The sequence below is a fragment of the Varroa destructor genome, unplaced genomic scaffold (genome assembly GCF_002443255.2).
Source record: "Varroa destructor unplaced genomic scaffold, Vdes_3.0 BEIS01000001.1, whole genome shotgun sequence".
Classification (NCBI taxonomy): Eukaryota; Metazoa; Arthropoda; class Arachnida; order Mesostigmata; family Varroidae; genus Varroa; species Varroa destructor.
The window spans coordinates 62,285,562-62,301,843 of record NW_019211454.1 but is presented as its reverse complement, the minus strand read 5'-3'; the positions used below and the strand labels follow the sequence as shown (position 1 = coordinate 62,301,843).

General features: G+C 39.5%; 3 protein-coding genes and 2 long non-coding RNA genes across 17 annotated transcripts in view; 2 read left to right on the top strand and 3 right to left on the bottom strand.

Annotated features, from left to right (window-relative positions):
* Positions 1–1,560, top strand: part of LOC147758936 (uncharacterized) — a 7,560-nt gene extending 6,000 nt beyond the window's left edge. For 3 of the 11 annotated variants that reach the window (XR_015319677.1, XR_015319671.1, XR_015319678.1), the window contains 2 exons: positions 15–82; positions 718–1,560. This is a non-coding gene — a long non-coding RNA (uncharacterized LOC147758936). Of the gene's footprint in view, positions 1–14 lie in introns of all 11 variants that reach the window. The other 8 variants (XR_015319679.1, XR_015319675.1, XR_015319676.1 and 5 more) reach the window with 4 other exon arrangements.
* LOC111249405 (uncharacterized) lies at positions 4–6,953 on the bottom strand. Of its 2 annotated transcripts, none has more exons than XM_022803234.2 (4): positions 6,820–6,953; positions 2,563–2,928; positions 1,722–2,310; positions 4–1,320 (listed from the first exon to the last, which is right to left on the bottom strand). In XM_022803234.2, exons 2-4 carry the CDS (start codon positions 2,768–2,770, stop codon positions 960–962), a joined length of 1,158 nt encoding a protein of 385 aa, XP_022658969.1. In that variant the 5' UTR covers positions 2,771–2,928; positions 6,820–6,953; the 3' UTR covers positions 4–959. The 2 variants fall into 2 exon arrangements, with proteins under 2 accessions (XP_022658969.1, XP_022658979.1); XM_022803244.2 differs by having other exon boundaries at positions 2,563–2,875.
* LOC111249400 (obg-like ATPase 1) lies at positions 4,121–6,739 on the bottom strand. Its single transcript, XM_022803222.2, has one exon. It carries the CDS (start codon positions 5,403–5,405, stop codon positions 4,212–4,214), a length of 1,194 nt encoding a protein of 397 aa, XP_022658957.1. The 5' UTR covers positions 5,406–6,739; the 3' UTR covers positions 4,121–4,211.
* A 1,504-nt stretch (positions 6,954–8,457) lies between the features above and the next one.
* Positions 8,458–15,295, bottom strand: LOC111242960 (uncharacterized). 2 transcript variants are annotated; one of them, XM_086978235.1, is made up of 4 exons: positions 15,076–15,295; positions 11,442–11,656; positions 10,757–11,119; positions 8,458–10,452 (listed from the first exon to the last, which is right to left on the bottom strand). In XM_086978235.1, the coding sequence occupies exons 3-4, from the start codon at positions 11,117–11,119 to the stop codon at positions 8,875–8,877; spliced, it is 1,941 nt and encodes a 646-aa protein (XP_086834361.1). In that variant the 5' UTR covers positions 11,442–11,656; positions 15,076–15,295; the 3' UTR covers positions 8,458–8,874. The 2 variants fall into 2 exon arrangements, with proteins under 2 accessions (XP_086834361.1, XP_022643668.1); XM_022787933.2 differs by lacking the exon at positions 11,442–11,656.
* LOC111242961 (uncharacterized) lies at positions 11,521–12,202 on the top strand. The gene is made up of 2 exons (XR_002670235.2): positions 11,521–11,660; positions 11,984–12,202. It is a non-coding gene; the product is annotated as an uncharacterized LOC111242961 (long non-coding RNA).
* Positions 15,296–16,282: the final 987 nt, after the last annotated feature.

Sequence of the window (16,282 nt, the reverse complement as noted above, 5' to 3'; positions counted from 1 at the left end):
ATATTATGTACCAGAACAGGGATGACTTTGTACAGGATAACCAGAAGCGTGTGAAACGTGTGACTTCTACTCTAAGTGCAAGGTGAACATTTTCGGCAAGTGAATAACAAACTATTCAGTTAGTTCCTGGATAAAACAGTTACGTTTTATGTGTTCTGACTTGATATTGGATTATTCCACAATAATGCACTTCTAAGTGTTAAGCGTTTCATAGCAGCTTTAATTCTCAAAGATAAATACCCCGAGGTTTGATTCAAGTCAGGGCTACATTAAGGTCACCCTATCATTCCCATTATTAACAAATTCAGACTTCTTAAGGTATACTATAAATCTGTATCATATCTGTATCTGATATAAATAATGGCACGTATCCTCATTAAACTGAAAATTGTCGTTCGCTAATTTGATTTCTGTTATCAACAAAAATGTTTTGTGTCAATGCGACCAATTTACGTCTATTGAGTATGTTATAGTATCACGTCATGTATGTCACGTAGTATCATTTATCTAAACTCTCCTCACAATAATGAACTCATCCTTAGTATTTGAATTAGTTCTGTATATCTATCTATGTGTCATCCTACATGCTTGTTTGTTTGTCTGTCTGCTGTCTGTTATCATATTGTATTCGGTCATTAAAGACGCTTACAATAACAAATAAATTGTTTACAATGTCTATTGTAGTACTAGTAATCATTTAAAGGGATGCTGTTACAGGTTGCCGCAAAGAGCGAGTCCTACTAAATGCTGCAGACAGACACATCAGAAATTTGCGCACAGCCCTTTCTTTTCCATGCCTGCTGAGTTACTCAAATCGTAAATTATATCAACTCGATCACGCCTAAAACATTGGCTGTTCGCTCTCTCTGTCGTCATTACCACCTTCACCGTTATCATAGTTAATCGAAAAATGATTTGGCCTGTTTGTATGCGTTTCTGCAAAAATAACAGCAAGGTTTCTAGAGTTCAAGCTTGACCGGTAGGATTTCTTCGAGAGGACGGAAGGCCTCTTCGTCGGGCATCTCATTAGGATCGGCATCAATCAACCTTCGAGCAACCATCCGTCTGCCAGTCCTAACCAGCGTACCTTGCGGCGGTGGAGCTGGAGCCGTCTTCGTAGGTGTCGCAAGTACTCGACCCGAACGTGTTGTCATTTCAGCACGGGTTTTTCGTGTCCACATTGGCACTGTGTCAATGAAACGGGTCCGTCGAGTTTCAAGAAACTGCATCAGTTCCCTCCTCACAATCAGACAACACTTGAATAACATGTCGCAGTCACCAAGGGCATGATGTACATCTGTTGGAGGCTCTAAGTACATTCTAAAATGAGAAAAAACTGCAGTCAATTATACGTGTGCGTACACAGATAGCAAAGATAGAGCCAATTTAGAATGGAAACTAGAGAAACAACTCGTTACGTTTTATAGTGTCATCTAGATTTGCGCACAAACTAAAGACTGCCAGTGAGTTACTTTTTTTATTGTTATGCTGTATGATTTTGTTATATTGGCAACTGTGTACAAATAAAGTCTTTTATGGATATATCCATCTTAGCCAATATTTTTAATTTTCTTTTTATTGTATTCATACTACAAACAAGCTCTCAACTAGATCTAGAAAGTGTTTTACCTAAATCCGGTAGGTTTCCTTAGTGTTAAGCTATCACTTAGGAGAACCTCGTAAAATAATTTATCTATCTTCGATATCTAAGCGTTACTAACCTCTTGTATATTTCTATGAGTTTATAGCTGGTTCTTCTTGGATGCATTTTTCCGTCTGCACCTTTTTCGACGAATCTGCTCTGGACACGCTTTTTGTGTGGTGCAGGCGGTGGGTTGTTTGGTTTCGACGGCTGTTGACTTCGTGGAGGTGTTCTCATTCCTGGTTGCTCATCTCCGTCAGACAGGCTCGTTTCCTTGTCAACGCGGGGATGTTTAGGCCGAGTGCACATCCTTTTAGGAGATTCGTGAGAACCATCTGTCTCTATATCTTGCGTTCGCGATGTGCTCTCCCGCTGACTAGAAAAGGCCTCTTCCAAGCAGTTATCGCTAGCAGCAATACAGAAATGATTTTCTGGATGTTGCGGCAAAATAAATCGGAATGCCTCCAGGCTATCGCATGTGTAGATGTCTAGGTCATCCCAAGCATCATTCGTTGCCTCGAGTTCGGCCTTAAGCAGCGGAAAATCCAGCTTATTTCCATTATGAGCGATTAAGCAGATGGGTTGATCGAGGGTGAGCATAAATGACTTCAGTGCCAAGGTCGTTTCGCCAAATACTCGCTGCTGTTCAAGATTGTAGTTGTCAAGACCTACAAGCAATTACATGAAAGTACGGAATTTTTATAAATTACTGTATTTTATACTAGCTATGTTAAACTGTTAGAGGAAAGAAACAGCGTTCGAATGTTTCATATGAGTATAGACGGAGTAAATACTTCTGGCTGATTTATATAATTCGCTATTTTTGTTAAAAAAAATAAACGCGTAATGCAACACCGGTGGAAGGACACAATTATTATTCATAACGTACGCGTGACACTGTATAGGTTGCAAAATCTTACCGGTAAATTGTGTCGTTTCGTGGCACACGTTTTCGGGTGGTCTTATGCAAAATGAGATGCGATCTGTCACTCGGAAGGGCCGTTTGAATTGTCGCAGTCGACAGGCAAGCAACGCAACTTCGGTGATTCTAGGAGGCCCAAACGGAGGGATTCGGCTTGGTAGGTGCGTGCACTCCAAGTCAAGAAATACCAAAGTGCGAATGTCCATTTTTATTTTGGCAGCGAACTACAAAGTGTTTCCGATCGCGCACGCGTTACGGGCCGTGTTCCCGATAGTCAGAAGCGGGCCGAGTCATTGGTGTCTGAAGGAGAACTGAAGACGGCCAGTCATTAGCATACAATTCTGCTATGGAGAGCTGAAGAATGCTGTCAATGAAATATCCAAAAACACATATGGTTAAACCGTATTGACCATGGACATTACTATGTAGCGATAAAGTAGGTAGGGCCGGAAAATTCGCTTTTGTCCACCCAATGCTTTTACACGATTTGTCACCCTTTTTCACCAGAGCAGCTACAATAATTTAAGAACATTTTTAATTTTATTTTATTTATTTCGGCTTCCAGTGCGAAAAGAATCGTGCCACCACTTGTTCTAAAGTTCGATACGCAAACTACGATACGTGGCGATACTAACACCAGATTAATCTATGTAAGTGCTTGAAACACAGCATGGTAGAAAAATAACGGTGCGATTCTACAATGTAGAGAGCCAAAGACTGATCACTGTAAACTTATTTCGATATCCTTCTGAAATTGCATAGCATCTATTGAATGGATGAATCAATACACTGTTTATTTTCACGAACTTTATTCTGTTTCTTAGTTCTTGTTAGTTAGCTGAAATTGCTCTTTTCCATTGATTGATTCAATTGATTAATTAGTTAATTTATTACCAATTAACTTAAAACTAACTGGTAAAAAGGGAGGTACGCAACATAATAGCCCACATTTTTAAGGAAACTGAAAAGATTACCCCAGTGACAATTTGGATGAAAAACAAATTATATTGGTCCTCGTTTTGTAATAGCTAAAAATTCACGGGAGTTCACATTTTAAGCCCGTCAATAAATTGAAATGTACAACGAACTATATTTATTTTTGTCTATGGGTTTATGAGATCAAGATTCAAGACAAAACCTTCCATTTGTTGTGTAAATTATATAAATATATCTAAAGATAAAATGTAACTTAACATTACAAATCACAAAATAATATTTTATAAAGTAGCAAAGTTACACAAATGTTTATGTTGCATTTAATTGGGTAGCTTGCTTTATACGTTTGAATGATCCAGAATCGTATATAAACATCATAGTAGCCACGATGTACTGACAACGATTATTTCTGAAGGTAAAAAAAGCATGCTGTTTTAAAAGCTCATTTAATATGTTATTTGAGTTAGTTTCTTGTTGGACTAATTTGCTAAGAGTCAGATAAAAAAAAGCTAAATCTAGGTAATGTTAAATTCATACAAGCAACGCACCTACGTAGGCAACAACGCAATTAGGCATACCTATAAATCAAACCCTTGGATCTAAGTGAATACAGCGTAAAGTATAATTCACAAATTCGCACTTTTATTGCATGATTTAACAGTCACTCTATAGGGAAACCACAGGTCAGTCTTGTCGACAAGCAGCCACAGATTACTTCTTCTTAGTCTGCAAACCCGCGCCGGCATTGAATTTGAAAAAAATAATGTCACCATCCTCAACCACATAGGTTTTGCCCTGTTGGCGGTACTTGCCAGCCGCCTTACAAGCCGCTTCACTACCTTCCTCTTTAAAGTCGTCGAACTTCATTACCTCGGCCATAATGAAGCCCTTCTCGAAATCGGTATGAATCTTTCCGGCAGCCTGAGGTGCTTTCGTATTCTTCTGGATAGTCCAGGCTTTGACTTCGTCCTTTCCGGCCGTAAAAAAGTACATCAACTGTAGAGCTTTGTAGCCAGTTAAAATAATTTTATCCAGGGCGGAAGCAACACCCTTCTCCATACAGAATGCTTCTCGCTCTTCACGTGACATGTCGACCAGTTTGTGCTCAAAGGCTCCTGAAAATGGGATAATCACAGCACCCGGATCATTCCCATCTATATGTTCTTTAAGTTTCGGTAGCCACTTGTTTTTCTTGCGAATGTAGTCGCTCTCGGATAGATTTACCAAGTAGATCATCGGTTTCGCGGTGATGAAAAGATGCTTGTTGAGTACTTCAATTTCTTCAGCCTTCCAGTCGTGAAAACGAATATGCTTTTCGTCGTTTTTAAGCAGATCCCTTACTTTGACCAAGAAGTGGTATTCGGACATCAGCTTTTTGTCGTTGGCTCGTACAACCGTACGGTCCATCTTTTCAATGAGAGCGTTTAGGTACTCAAGATCTTTCTGACGGAGTTCCTCATTGATAATAGCAATGTCTCGCACAGGGTTCACGTCACCCTCCACATGCGTAACGTCCTCGTCTTCGAACGTCCGACAAAGATGCAACAGAGCATCACAGGCCTTGATGTGGGACAAGAAAGCATTGCCTAAGCCCTGACCCTCAGCCGCTCCTTTCACAAGTCCGGCAATGTCCACAACGTTCAAATACGCTGGTACCTTTGATGCAGGCTTGAAACTTTCGCAGAGATAATCGAAGCGCTCATCCGGAATCGATACGCGTGACTCGTTCGGGTCTATCGTACAGAAAGGGAAGTTTTCTGCAGGAATCGACTGGCTGCAGAGCACGTTGAAAAAAGTGGATTTTCCCACATTTGGCAATCCGACAATCCCACATTTAAGGTTCGTGCCCACGCGACCCATCAAAACCGGCCGTTCCGGGCCATCACTTTTTTTCTTCGGCGGCATATTTCATTGACACACACACACCAAACTATTTCACCCTATAAGAGGGGCACGAATCACAGTCCAGCCGGCGCCGATTATAGTTCACACAAGTGCTACACCTCCCGTATTGGCCAGCCGTTTGGGACTGAATCGATTGGGAATTCGATATCGATTGCATGAACTAATACGGCCCCAACTTGGAGGCTGAAGAGTGGCGTCAAAATTGGGGGAATGTCGCATCCGGCAGATGATTCAATAAAAGAAATTCCGGCCGGCCACGACTAAACACGTTCGACTCAAAAAGAATGAACGTTTTTTTGACTGCCGCCTCTTTGACGGGCGGCTTGCGACGCTTGAGAAAGGGTACCTGTACGCCTCTCCACCCGAACGTAATTCTCGAACGCTTCAGTGACATTTGTTGCCAAATTGTACATACCTAAAAGTATTTTTCTACTTCTACAACTAACTTTTCCCTAACGATTCTCTGAAACACTAGCAGATGCATTCCTTGGTACGTGCAATGAAAATCATTCCAACGTTATGCATTTAGTAAAAAGGACACTGTTAAATAACACCAGAGTGTGACTTACGGTAGTGTAATGCCTCGTACGAGCAGGCTACGCTATGTACCATTGCGAGTTCCAACGTTTAACTAATTTTCAGTTACTCGATTAACAAAGTATTGCCTTTTTAAATAGTTAAATTGATATTATCAGCCAGATAGGCCAATCTAACAGGTATCGTATCAGACGCATAAAGAAGAGACCTAGTGACAAACAGTTTCGAGTCTATCAGTCTCAGGAATTTGAGAACTGTGTCTAATCCGCCTGCTCCATGTGTCCAGATTAGTTCGTATACGCAACGGAATAAGCCACATGTAGTACACATAATGAATATACATCTATTATTTGTGTGATTTGTGTCATCTTGGCTCGTAAGCGACTACAATCACTTCGACAAGTTATTTCGTTACGGATATCTAATTATTACGGAATGAAATTTGAATATGATTGCTAAGCGCTAAAAATTTTCTCCAAACTGCTATGCTTAAATTCGTTCAGCCAGTCTTGTGTATGACAGGACATGTTACTGAACAATACTATTCTCGTTTCGTGACGTCGAAACTACCCGAGGACAAGAGTATGAACGCATCGACTTATAAACAATCTACTTGACAGATTTCATATGCTCCTCATTTTGGGTTGCTTTGCCTCTGTAAGAGCTAATGAGACATGGGACTGTTATTTCGAAACTGGCGGCTGCACTTTTGCTCCGGTTTCATTTCAATACGTTGTTAAAAACTTATTTTCACTAATTCGCGACAACGTAGCGACTAGATTATCGCTTAGCGCTATCTTATTTAGCAACATCATGCAGCAAAACACTGGTCCGCACTCAGCTGCCCTACCTAGAACGCGTTTAAACCACTTCTCACCTGCCCCCTCTCTATCCAACAGATCGGGCACCACCCAACTTCACTCGAAAACAACAAAATATTAAGCCCTCACAAATTCTTCGGAAATTCACTGTTTGTTTACTACCGACGCACTAAAATGTGGTAGGCGTTCATCCTTTAACAATGGCTGAGGTGGCGGGAAGTTTAAATCGCGTTTAAAAGTTATAATTGAGTCATGAACCGTAACCTAACATCCGGGATCGTATAGATGATTCTATATACCGCTATATACGAAAATCTAATATCAAAAATCGATGAATTTCAATATTGTATTTCCAAATGACACTATCTAGCAATGATGCGACATGTTGCTATACTTTTTTTAATTTTAAAGACGCGCTTCCACTCTTCGGAATCTGATACCACTTACTCAGATGTCGTAGTTCAGGCTTTTAGCAAACAAGTTTCCTGTGACCCTCGAAAAATTAGAAAATTCAAGGTGTTTACGAATGAGCTCCGTCCAGGGACTACAGTGGCATGCCCAGCTCGGAGTATGAACCTTCTACTATGTGAAAATTCTACTACAAGAAACACTCTGAGCCTTTAATCCAAAATGTTTCGCCAAAAAAATTGAAATTAGAAAACATCCTTTAAAGATAAATACGTAGAAGCCAACCACCCTCGATCCCACTTAGAACCTGAGTTGTGTACATGTGGAAATACTATACTCCTGCGTTTCGATCACAAATATGTAAAAATTGGTTATACGAATACAATGTAATACAAAGCTTCCTTTATTCGAGGAGTTTATAAAATTGTTACAACATAGGGGCATAGAACGGCTTTTTGTGCAGTATTGTTGCCATTCACCATAACAACAGATTACTAATAGAGTCAAGAGTGGTCATTTCTGAAACGCTAATAAGTTTTGTTATATTTACAAAGATCTTTCACACAGACATATATAATACATACGGGGCCTTATCAGGCTTAGAACCAAATCTGCTATTAAAAAGAGTGGCGCGATACTAAGAACTAAGAGTTCAGTGCGATACTAAGAAACATCTCTGACTCCACTAGGTCAGTATATGAAAATAAACACGCCTGTTTCGAAATTAGCTAAAAAGTAAGTATCGGTTGATATTATCAATACATTACATTCTGAATGAATTCTTTCTTAAGGGGGCGCTCTATGCAAATACAAGTTTGCCAACTGTCATGACGCATAAGTATTTCGACGTTTTTCAGTCTTGAGATGTTCTTGCTGTACCCGCGGTTGCAATCACATTTCGGATAACGATTATCATAATTCAGTATTCTAAGCAAAAATAGTTTGCAAGAACCTGTATCCTTAAAAATATTGCGAAGTTGAGGAATCGTTTGATCTTGAAGAAAAATTATTCATCTGGCTGAGGTCTGCAACTTCAATGAGACTTTAAAACAGCTTAACTCATTATACATTTATAACTCACGATGCTGTTAACTATGGAAATACCCGTTGTCCTTTATGGCTTACTTAAGGGATATATTTCTCATATAATTGGAACATAATATCATAAGCTTATCGCCGATTACCATCAATTGCTGCTAACAATCTTTCTGATTAATTATTGAGTAGGATCAATACTCATTAACTTTGACTAACTATACCTGTTAATTTTTCGGAGAAAACTATAATAAAATCACAACGAGGTATGCTTTTATTTTGTAAGATATACGCGTTTTCAGTAAAATTACCATTCCTATTTTAATGTAATACATTACCCCTTCAATATTTTTTGAAAGCGACAGACAAGTCAACAATATGGATTTCTGTTAGACGTAAAACAGGTTTTGAGCTCACAAATGCAGGCACATTTTTGAGATCAACCGGTGTGAATATACACGTTAGGCAGTAATTCAAGTGTGTACATATTGTTGTCCATAAAGTTGTATTTGCGCTAATGTGTGTACAGTGAGTGTCAAGAGGCGCGTTTAACTTCTTGCACATCCATAGTTCCCAAAGTTGGGGGCGTATCCATCATGATATCGGGCTTAAATAATTTTATAATTCACCAATTAGGTGCACATGTGTAAATACGAGGTAGTACTATTCTAGGATATTTTTGCATCCTTTCTGAACATTATATTCAAACTACGAAACACCTCGGAATAAATGGTATAGCTCACATTTCGTTCTGTGTATTTCATTTTGAAGTCCGTGTGCATTTTCTTAATCGACATGTTACCAGGCAGATAACGGATTTGCCCTTTCTTCCGACCAACTACAATAGGCTTATATGACAGTATATGATTTTTGATTATTTCTCTATCGATTTTCGCTGTGGCACCCTTCATTGGAGTTGCCTTTCCACGCTGAGGACTTCTCGCGCGAATATCACCTTTCTGTTGTTTATTCAGGAATCTTAACGCGCCATCTACTTTTTCAGGGAAGCCAAGTGTAGTTAAGAACATTGCCTTACATACGGTAAGAAACTTGCCATTGTCACCCTTCAGCGAGTATACGCGCGTCCATCCACGTCGAAATTTTTTGCCTTGTGACAAATCCTGACTGCACGCATTGGTATCGGGAAGGTCAATAAGTGCGTCTTTCAAATCATCGTCGATACCGCCGTCACTTCCAACCTCGTGGGACGAAATGTTACGACGGAGCAGTTTTTTTCCAGTTGCAACGGTCACCGGTTCGATTGGCTTTGTTGTTGTTGTCGTAGTCGTTGTTGTTGTTGCTATTTCCGCTGCTTGATGTGGAGATACTGACCTTTGTAACTCCACAGCTTTGAGGGTTCCATCTTCGCCCACTCGGACATATACAAACTCCATGTCTTTTTTAACTTCTGAAGATTCTCCGGCCTTATTTTTGAAAACGTCCCCAGACTTGGCAACCTTCATATTACTTGCTTCTTCCGTACCTGAATCTTTCAGCTGGGGGTCTGATTGGCTGATTTTAGGCTTACGTTTTTTCCGCCGTTTCACATCAAGGATCTCAACAGAATGCAGAATAAAGTCTCGCTGCTTATCATAAGGTAGTTGCCAATACTGACGATTAATCTCGATGCGCCTCGCTTCAGACAGTTTTTCAAAACAGCGAAACTTGCAGTTGCATGGCGGTTTTACGGAATGCCGTTCGATTTTCTGACGTTCGTACTCTTCGCGTTGCGCTTTGATTAGCTCGGGCGGGCGTCTTGGTTTTCTTTTGGGCTTTTCAACCGCCAGAATCGCTGTAGCTGGCGGAGGCTGTACTACCATTGCGGGCTCAGTTGTTACCATTAGTGCAGCTGTTGGAGGGGGTGTCGGAAAGATCATAGTATCTATGGGCGCCGTCGCGCCAGTCGTATGCGAAATTGTGGCTTGCACCTGATGCTGAAGTGGCTGAGAGATGGGAGTGGCTGCAATCGTTGCTGTTACACCAGGTGTAGCTGTGGCAAGAGTTGCCGTCGTTGCGGGCAAAGGTTCCAGCTGCTGTATAAGGCCTGGTTGATCATTCACAATGAACAACGGCTGAATTATGGCAACGTTAATTGTCTCCCCTGATGGCTGTTGATACGTGGCAACAGTTTGAGCACGCTGTACGTTGACTCCATGCACGCCATTGAGGCTCTGTACTGTAGCCGAGCTAGCTGCTTGAATTTGAATTGTCTGTGTGGGCTGACCCACATGCTGAGTATGCTGTACCTGGATAATAGAAGCAAGTCAAAACGACGCAGAGAAGCTTGCTTCAAATAGTAGTCATTGGAGAACGGTGACATTCTTAATCTTTTTTTCTTAAATAGATGCAAAAAAATTATTTCATTTTTATCTTCATAGAAATTAATAAGCAACACTTTGAAGAACTTAGGAATACAAGAGCTCTTATGCATAGATGTAAGGTAAAAAAGCGCGCACCTTTTCTGGACCACTCGATTCATATCGGCGTGGTTCATCAAATGGGTGGACCTGTTAGAGAATATTCTAATATAGTGCTTTTTTAAATATTAACCTGTTGGATATGAGCGGCCTGTTGCGTTTGTGCGGCCGGTATGACTGGCATCGAAATCCATTGAGTATTAGGGTCATAGTTGAAATGCTGGACATTGACGTGGTTCTGCTGTTGGATTGCGTTGCTACTCGTTGTGGTTGTTGGAGACGCTGTGGCGTAAATGATCGACTCCTTCGAGTTGCAAGGAGATGAGCTACAGGTGGCCAAATTTGCAAAAGGCTGCGTTGTCTGTTGTTGAACTTGTTGAACCTGCACCTGCAACTGTGTAGGGCCGGCTGGTATTGTCTGGCTTCCAGAAGACTGCACACTGGCACAACTGGCTGGAGCCGTTTGGTAAGTAAATAACTCTTGTAAGTTATCCATCTGCAGAAAAATCAATACCAGTGTAGTGTTTTGAAAAGTAATTCGGCAAAAAAAAGTATTTTACATACCTACGGAGCAAGCAAGGTTATATTATGTTGGGTGAAAGGTTCTCGTTAGATGGCGATAGCGTTGCATTGGCTGATTGTACCCAGCTGAAACTTTTCAGAATCACTATTTTGACTGGCGGGCGTATGCCGTGTCAGTTTCATTCAGCTCCAGTTGTTTCGAAACGTTCAGTCATGGGACAATTCATATCTGACTTAATTTCATTTCTATTTCTACTTCGTGTTGATAAAAGTGCTGCCAAGAAAAAAGTACTTACGAAGTCGAAGGCAAACGTGTAATAATAATAATTATCAATTATTTACAGGAACCACTTTCCAATCTTGGGTTAAACCGGAGATCCGCTTCAAAACCGAAGATTTCAACGTGAATTACAAACCACGTTCCGGATGGCCATAAGATAAACGAACCACGATGAGCTGCTGCAGGCACTTTCCCGACAGCGAAATTCAGCGCAATCGACCCGAGAGCTCACTGTGTAAGTGGTGACCCAAATAACTTCTGTGAATCGTTTGCATATGTTCGGAAACATGGAAAAAGGGGACTTTTATGAGCTCAGTAAAAATGACTAAAAAGAAATCCGACAGTATGCCTTCCTTTGCTTGCATGACAGTTTCTATATAGGATCATTACTGGCAGCAAAAAAAAAACTGGCCTTTCATGACATTTCTAAACGTAAACCAGAATAGTTAGACTTTTCTAATTCGAAACTACACGGCAAAATTCAGGTTTAAAAGCTGTGAATGCTAATGGACCCTACACATCACTAGCTCTGATTATCACTTGTTTCATTCAATACAGAACAGAGGCCGAAGTTCGCAAATATGTTGACGAATGGATCGCTTCCAAGGACGAAGCCTTTTTACTTCGCATGATACATCAACTACCGGAAAAGTAAAAAAAGGAGCGAAAATCGTTGGAAGCGAAGGGAACCACTTAGACTTAAGATGTATTCGCTTGTTCGAAAGTTATAATAAATTTAAGTGGCTAACAAGTAATGGGAACCCCTTATTCAACTTACATATACTATAACTTATTCGTAGCAAGTTATTCATTATTTTACGTTACTGGTTATCTTGAATAAATAGGCTACTGTTGACGATCAAACTCACACCCATGATCAAAATTACAGAAAACTGTTCTAGATTAATAAACACGACTTGTAGTACATATGTCTAGTAAGCAGCAGACCTATAATGAGTTGAAAAATTGTCTAGCATCAGCCGATCAATACAAAAGTATCGGACGCAACAGCCACTTCTTCATCCCATTCCTATACGTACACAGGGTGTTCAGTCTGTCTAATCCCGCTTAAATTATGGTATACTCCTCAAATTGTTTTTGCAAAAAACTCCATATTCCAACTAATCTGTTTTGGATGTGCTTAAAGCTCTGCTCATTTCTATTCCAGCTTCAATTGAAAACCTAAATTATCCATAGTCATTCTTAAAATTTTCCCTAGTTTGCAAATAATGTTTTAATAATAACTATGCGTCAAACATATGATTAAAGTAGACTCACTGAGGTTTTGCTCAAGCACGGTCCATATAAAAAGATTAGCGAAAATTAGGAAAGTTTTTGCCTTATGGCAGCTCAAAAGGTTAAAATACACAAGGATTAGAAACAGCCGAGAAAAGGAATAGATCTCAAAAAGGACTAACGGTTAGAGCTTATTTGATCAACCCAATTGGCAGTGAAGATTTATCTCATTTTTCCGAATCAAACATCTAGAATTATTATAAACGGTACCTTGCACCATTTTGATAAATTATTAAGCCCTTTAAACTAAAATCCTTGTTAGTTCCCGTCACTTTGTCTTACGAAGATCTTCTCCGAATTTCGTAAAATCCATATGGCAATGACGTAAACTAATTACTTTAGGTAAAACTCTATTTTTTAGTTAAAAAACTAAGTTTTCCATCTTAGACCGCTTCGCTTTAGCTTGGGGACTTTGCCGACCTTCACTCATATTCTGAAATCTATTGCCTCTGCCATAATGAGTTCTTAGTTTTGTTTTAAAAAGAACTAGTCTTTGTTTAGTGCTTAATATGACGGATAAAGGGATACTCGCTGTGCTAAGCAGGTTGGCAGAATTCTAACAGATCACCTTGTATGTATCCTCACCCCGTGCAACCAGGAAAAAGTAATTTTTAAACAAGTATTTGAACGAATTGTTGTGAAACTTACTGACACCGACTCACAAAGGAGCACATTATTATACGCATTTTTTCTCATTATAGTATTATATCAACTCAGACTGCCCTGACGCTATGATACTTTTTGCGCTCAAAAGTTTATAGTTAGATGGTCAGACTTAAATAACTAACAGGCGTGTAAAACAACGGAAACTGCTCGTTTCCGTTGTTTTCAAAACTTAAGAAATAACATAAACTAGCGCATTCAGTGTAAAACTGCGTCAATCGAAAATAGGATTTCGTATCGGTCAGTCTTCTTCGTAATTCACTGCATAATACATTTTTTTCGTAGAAACAAGACAATTAATTATTGGTGCAGGTTTTGATGATTCTTCCAGCTCATCCAAAATGGTAGCTCGTTGTTAATTCAATTCACAAAACATCCATTGAGTAATAGTGTACTTAGGCGGCTAATAATTATTCATCATCATTCACCACTACCGTTTGTTCAGTAAACATAGATACAATAGAGAATATCATAAGCAACTGAAAAAATGACGATGGTGCTGGGGGTATAGCATTGTCTACGTATAAAATATGAGTCGATGGAGGTCATTCACAAGCGTGTTAATTCGTTAAAGGGAAACACAACCTGATGGCTTTCACTGCATAAATTGATAACAGTTCCGTTGTGAGAGCTTGACTTTGGAAAGGGTGTAAATAGCTTCAGTGATTCGCGCCAAATATAGCCAGTAGTTCAAATTTTTCTGAAAGCTCCAGAATTTGTAAGCAAAAAGTCGTTTTCTCTGCATTCTCTGACCTGATATATGTAAGATGAAAAATATCTTATTATATCCAATCGTGTATAATTATATAATATAAACGCTCCTCTCTCCTAGGAGTCTCGTGATCCATCCTCTCAATCATGAACGTGAGGAAGAAGTTATTTAAGAAAAATGTCAAAATTGCCTTAAAAGTAATACGAACATTTAATGCTATGCGGAGTGCTGCCTTGCAAACAACAGTGATTAACACGAATGTTAACATGAACAGCATTAGAGTGAAGTATGCCACAAAGTTAAGGTTAAAATATAGTTTCCACCTTTACATACATTTTTCAACTTTTTGAAATCTAAAAATGTATTTGTCAAGAGCAATGTGCGGAATATACAAATCAATGATATCAAATGGATAGAAAGCCAACGTAAGCACCTGTAGTTTTTTTTTCGAAGTTATCAGCTGTATGGATATTTTACCCCGAATATTAAATAATCGAATTCCTAATTTTACGATAATAATTTGTAATACGACTAATAATCTCTTAAATTCCATCAGCGACGACCTAGTTACTTTGCTAAAACAAAATGATCATATCATTCATCATCAAAGAAACAGTTGCCACCATCACCTGTGGCAAGGTGTCCACATGGTATTTTTCCCTAATTATTATGGAGAAACTTCCAAGCGTCTAGTAAATATTAATCGCGTAAGTTGTAGTTGGCGCCATCGACATTGGGCAAAATGGAGCGAATCAAAAGACCATACGCTAAAGGAATGTATATAGCATATAAGAAACGAGGGGTGGAAAAGGAAAGTGCCGGATAGTTCTCAACCCAAAACGTAGCCGACGAACGCAAGGAATCACCTATTCCCTGTGAAGGCTAACAAACGAAATAACTACTTGCTACGTGACACAGCTACCTAAGGTCGTCCCCGCGAAGATCGCAGATAGCCTATTCTCCGAATCGATTTCTGTACCTTGTGCAGCGAGCGAACAACCGTGACGGGTCCAGCTGACATAGGCTAAGCTTTTCTTACTGTCACCAATGGGTTGCTCGCATAATTATGGGGAACTTCATTGGAAAACTAATTGGGAATCGACGATAGCTCTACGTTCCATACGCAAGCCTTCCCTAACAATGGATTAGCAGATACGCACCACATCAACAACGCGAACGGGTCCGCGTATCGCTGATTGGCTATGCCTCGACTGCCGCCGTCTGCGTCAGGATTATAACTCATCTGGCGCGCAAATTCAAACGAATGAAGATAGGTTAAAGTTTTGTTTACTTGCATACACCACCAAGCGACAGAATTCGACGACAGGTCCGAATCCGGCTTTATTGGTTCTTTAGTTTTAAATAGTTATTTATTTTGTGTGTTTGTGTGAAATCATAATGGGCAATCTTCCACATGTGAAGTTGATGTTTGCGACAGTATTTATATGTGTATAAGTGAACAGCGCAACGTAATAATGGTGTGTGTTTGACATAAAATTACTGAATCTGTTTTTTGTATGTTTAGAAGCTTATTCCCCTAATAACCGGTACGTTCTGTTTGATCATTACGCTTTTTGTTGATTGGTCGTTGAATGCGTGTCCTCAGAGTTTGCATTGGACTCAAGCCTTGTTATATAATCTGCTTATTCTAGCAACTTATGTATAGACTGATTTAACTTATTAGCTTAAAAGTTCTGATTTTTTTTTAATAGTATTGTGTTTGTTATTCTTAAGCTTAAGCTCGTTCGAGTGCATTTATGATGTAAGGCAAAACTGTAGAAAAGCTAGTGGCTTCCTAGGTTAAAAATCAGAGTACTGAATATGGACAGCACCAAATATTAACGTTCAACGAATAGAATACCTTTATATCACCTGCTGATATCTATTGGACACCTATTAGCTACTCCCAATGCTCGAATAAGGTTAAAACTAAGAAATGCAGAAAAATATTCTGCTCGAAAATTTCCACGCTCTATAGTCGCACACTCAAAAGTGAAGTCCAGAGTCCGACAAAGTTGTGTTGTGTTTTTAAAACGTACAGTGTATACAATTTTTATATTTATTGTATATCAGAGTGATATAAATTAATTTTCCATGGTTAGATTAGTAAAACTCAATGTCTATGTGTGCGTTTGTGGCGCAACAGAAGGCTCTATTCTGTAATGCCTTTCCCGTTCGAATGATTT